This window comes from Cariama cristata, unplaced genomic scaffold, assembly GCF_000690535.1.
Source record: "Cariama cristata isolate BGI_N322 unplaced genomic scaffold, ASM69053v1 scaffold2585, whole genome shotgun sequence".
NCBI lineage: Eukaryota > Metazoa > Chordata > Aves > Cariamiformes > Cariamidae > Cariama > Cariama cristata.
In genome coordinates this window covers 95,051-100,043 of record NW_009616785.1, presented here as the reverse complement: position 1 = coordinate 100,043, position 4,993 = coordinate 95,051, and the positions used below count along the sequence as shown (strand labels likewise).

The 4,993-nt window shown below is 37.1% G+C and overlaps 1 protein-coding gene across 1 annotated transcript in view; it reads left to right on the top strand.

Moving 5' to 3' along the window:
• Nucleotides 1–4,562, top strand: part of ZZZ3 (zinc finger, ZZ-type containing 3) — a 33,583-nt gene extending 29,021 nt beyond the window's left edge. The window contains exons 10-11 of the mRNA XM_009700286.1: nucleotides 2,484–2,584; nucleotides 2,948–4,562. Coding sequence (XP_009698588.1) covers nucleotides 2,484–2,584; nucleotides 2,948–3,092 — 246 coding nt within the window. The 3' untranslated portion in view covers nucleotides 3,093–4,562. The remainder of the gene's footprint in view (nucleotides 1–2,483; nucleotides 2,585–2,947) is intronic.
• Nucleotides 4,563–4,993: the final 431 nt, after the last annotated feature.

Sequence of the window (4,993 nt, the reverse complement as noted above, 5' to 3'; positions counted from 1 at the left end):
CAATAGTTCAGGTTTCACTGAATACTAATATTGTATGAAAATTAGTAAGCATACTGTCTTTTCCTCATTTGTATTATGAAAATACAGCTCTACAGTCTCGTTAAACCATTACAGAATTCCATTTGACACTGAACTCTGGTTTTGACAATGATTCCTTGATGATAATTCTCTGATTATGACTTTGGAGTCATTTTGCCTCTACCTGAGGCCAATGAAGGGGCAAAGATTTTGAATGAGAACAGTAGTAGATTAGTAGTTTTTGTGTTTTGTAGGAACTTCCCAATCCTGTCAGGTAATAACTCGCAGAAGTTGAAGCAAGGACATGAAACAATGGTTACATGAAATTAAGAAAATAAACATTAAGTTAAACTAATGTGTTGTCCCTGTATCAACCATTAGTAGGCAACACGAAAGAAAGGGAATTCTCTAAATTACATTTTCTGGTGTGCAAAGGAATTTTCTGGGTCGCTGGTTGCTATGCTGGAACACTTTCTTCACTTTGTTTAGTGTTATTCAGCTAGATTTATTTTCTAATACCCATTTGTATAAGAATGCAAAAGTTCCATTGAAAATGACTGGAAAATTATGACAGCCTCATCAGTTGACATTGACAGACTTAATCGCATTGTTAGACCACCAAGGCACTTTTTATTTTTGCCTTTTTTTTTTTTAAAGTTAGCATGGTATGTTTGGGGTTTGTTTGTTTGTTTTAATTTAGCGTTTTCTTCCCCAAAACAAAACAAAACTTTGACCATGCAGACCAGACTTCTAGATAACAAACTAGTTGTTTTTTCTACATAAAATTACCCTGAAAAGTAAATTTGCATTATGCAGTGTCAAGCATTCGAAGTCTGAAAGTTTCTTTGCAGTCTGACTTTGATTTTATTATGCATTATAGTAAGCTATGAAATTACATGATTATATACTATTTTCCCTCAGGAATGCTGCCTCGCTCGGTCCACGGGCTGGACAGAGCTCACCTAATAGGCAGCCATTCAGAACACTTATGGCTCTGCGTGGCCTTCAGCCTCATTTACTACACATTATTCAAACTCTGCTTTGAATATTGAATTACTGAATCCCTTGTGGGCTTTTTGTGTCTTTCATTGCTGTAATATCAGAGCACTTTGCAAATACTTTCTCTTTTTTCTTAGGAAATGAAAGGCATGGTATTATTTCTTGGGGAATTTCTTTTCATGGTATTGTTTCACAGGGGAGAGGGAAGCTGGAGCACATAAATTAAGGTCAAGGGTTTTCACTGTCTTGGTTCTCAAATTGAGATAAGTGGAACCAATTTTTTTTTTAAAGTATTTAGCATTATTCTGAATTTGATATTTTCAGAGAACAGCTCTGAGTATGCTTAGTCCCTCCTCATTATCAGCCCTCAAACTCTGAAAGCCATCTGTGGAAGGAAGGGATACAGCTGTGACAAATCTGTTTGTAACGTGTAGGGTGTTTGTAACCTTCAGTGGATTAGTTGTGGCCAGGAATGAGCTGCTGTGTGAGTGGGTTTCACAGCTGCTGTGAGAGAACTTCAGGTTCTGAAGGAGGGTGAGCTATGGGAGCACAGGTTTGTTTCCCACATTTCTTTTTCCTTTTCAATCCTGGCTCTGCAGCCGTCTTCATAGTTCAGATTTTTGAAAAGCTGTCCTTGCCTCCAAGTCCCATTTTCCAGGTATCCTTTTTCTATCAAATATTTTTGCCTTTATGCCCCTCCTCTCTACTGTCACGAATTTTTCATCCAGTCTTGATGTTTCGTTTGTACTTTGTTCTCTTCTCTTCATGCCACACTCTTCTTGGACTTAGCTGCTGTTGTGTTGTCCCTGATTCTTCTCAGGCGATTAGTTCCTGTCTTCTTGCTCAGCTTTATCAGCTTCCCTGAACATGTTGTCCTACTTACTTCCCAGCCACCTGGCTTATAGTTCCAGCCCACCTATAATGTGTTATTGTATTTCCTGAGTTTGAAAGTGGATCAGTCTGACCTGTCGTGTCCTGATCTGCAGCCCATCAACGGCCTCCCAACAAGCTCTTCTGATCTGGTCTTACTGCTTTCTTCTGCCATGGAAAGTGGATCTGTATTTAGACATTTCATATGGTTGAACTTAAGCTATAGAAACGTCACATTCATGAATTATGTCACAGCAGTTCTTACAGCCATGTGAGGGTAAGCAGTGACTGCAGGCAGGACTAGGTCTGCTCTTATTGAGCAGGAGGATAATGTAAACATGGAGCGTTTGGGGAGTGGGAAGCAAAGCGAGAGAAAGATTGGTCAATTCTCAGGGCTCCGGAGGGCCTCTCCTAGAGTATGAGGACTTCTGTATCCATGAATATGTTATGGTCTGTGGTGAGAAGGGTTTGGCTGTGTGGGCTAGCAGTAATCAACCTACATACATGCCTTTCTATATGGTATATTGGTGTATACTGTTAGTGACGTAAGTGGTTACAGTTGCTGGTTTTTCAGTGCTCTTCCATCTGCTTCACAGTGTGATAACTGCGGAATTGAACCTATCCAGGGTGTTCGGTGGCACTGCCAAGACTGCCCTCAAGAAATGTCCTTGGATTTCTGTGACTCTTGTTCTGACTGGTGAGCAGCATACGCTTCTACTGGTTATTTGTAATTAGCTTGAATCTTTCTGTGTGTCTTAATTGCTGTGTATGTTGGAAATCTTTGCTCCTGAATAGGACATGTATCCTGTGTTGGGTAAAGTGGAAGACACTTTAGGATGTATTTGTGGGAGACATATTTTGTAAGCATGTTCTGGGTGTATAAGATTTTTTTTCTTAATACAGTGGACAGATAGGTTTGGTACTGTTAAAATAGTGGGGAAAGTTGTACTTTATGAATTAATTGGTATCAAATTTCATATGAATCTGCTAATATCACTGTTTCTGAAAGTTAAAGCAAATATTTGACTTTTAAACTGTTATCTTTTTCTTTCCCTTGCAGTCTGCATGAAACAGAGATTCATAAGGAAGATCACCAGTTAGAACCTATTTACAGAGCAGAGACATTTTTAGACAGAGACTACTGCATGTCCCAGGGCACCAGTTACAATTATCTTGACCCAAACTACTTTCCAGCAAATAGATGACATGGGAAGCAGATCTACCATCTTGGGCTTACTATCCTCTTTGAAAAATAACAATGGCACCATTGTTAATTCTGTGCACATTTTGGAAAGACTCTGCTTTCCCTGAAATGTCGCTCACAGCATGACAGCTTCCTGGGTGTACTTGTCAAACTACAGCTTTGAGCTGTCATGGTTCTAGATCACTGAACAGCAGCTGAACATTCCTAGTGTGCAGAAGGTTTCACTGGGAGACTTTTCTTTCACCACACTAGTCATTTTTAGGTGGTGAATCTAAACACAAAAGAAAAACATACAAAAGGGTGAGCCAGAAATGAGAGCACACATTAAAGATAGAGTAAATTCCAAAGGCTTTGAAGAACTTGGTTATAATGAGATCCAGAGGAGATGAAGTATTTATATAAAAACAGTTTAGTAGCTTGCAGTTTTGTTGTGAAATAGTTTTCAGCACAGTAACTGACTTCTTTAGGCAAGGTTTTAACCAATGACAGTGTTTGCTTCTAGGATGTACTCTAAAAAAAATACTCACTGTCTCAGCGGTGGTTGGTTACAGGCCTTTATTAAATCGGAGCTGCTTATTCACATTGACTTTCAATTTTTTTAATTTTTTTTAAATTTATTTTTTTTTTTAAAAAAAACCACGATGAACTCTATTTACCAACAGTGAAGCACTACAGGGGGCAACTGTGGCATTGCTTCCTTAACCAGCTCATGGTGTGTGAATGTTATAAAATTGTCACTCAGATATATTTTTTAAATGTAATGTTATATAAGATGATCATGTGATGTGTACAAAATATGGTGAAAAGTGCCAGTGGTAGTAACTGTGTAAAGTCTCTAATACTCAACATTAACTCCTTTAAAATAAAATACACAGCCTTCTGCCTCTGTATTTGGAGTTGTTAGTGCAACTCATCAAAGAGAACTGCCTAATATAAATCATATATATGGTAATAATTTTTCCTCTTTTGTAGTCTGCACAAGATCCATGAAAGATTGTATTTTTATTACTATTTAAACAGTGATTAAATTTAGCCTGAGCAGTGAGCAAGGGTTCACATGCATTCTTTTATACTGCTGGATTTTGTTGTGCATCATTTAAAACATTTTGTATGTTTCTTCTTATCTGTGTATACAGTATGTTCTTAAATAATGTTCAATTGTCAGGAGAACTGTGAGAAATAAACTATGTGGATACAGTCTGTTTATATATAGAATGCTTGCTGTGATTTCCTTTCTGTGTAGTTTTGACTTTTTAATCAAGATGGAAAACGTTGAAAGGACATTTTAATATTTCATACAAATATTCACTATGCAGACCTGCAAGATGCCCAGCGCCTTCCTGTGCTGTTTATTTCAATGGGAACTGATGGTGCTCTGCGCCTACTAAAATATGCTTCGCCTTTTGCAGGATTAGCATTTTAGTTTTCTCATATCTTACTCACAGACTGTTCTTCTTCAGATCACAGAAAATTCAGATTTTAGTAGCCTTGGTACACTGTATACCATTGTCTGAGAAGCTTTGTAATTATTGTGACATATTTTAGTTAATATATTTTCTATTGAAATGTATAGCTTGTGATTCAGAAACACTTCATTATTTTGTAACTGTAATAGGCTTCCAGTTGCTTTGAAACTTGAATACTGAGTAATTAGCTAGAAAAGTAACTAATTTGACCTAAAAAGAGGGCAATAAGAAGGATTAATTGACTGACTGCACCTAGTAACTTTAATTATAAACTGATCAGTATTAAGTTTTGCAATAACTTTAGGTGTAGTTATTTTTTGCTTCAGAAAAAAAGTTTAAAGCATTTAATCTATTTAGAAGGTAGTACAGTACAGTTACTAAAACACTGAGCAAGTATCATATGTAAACATATCTCACGTATCTAGTATACTTAGAT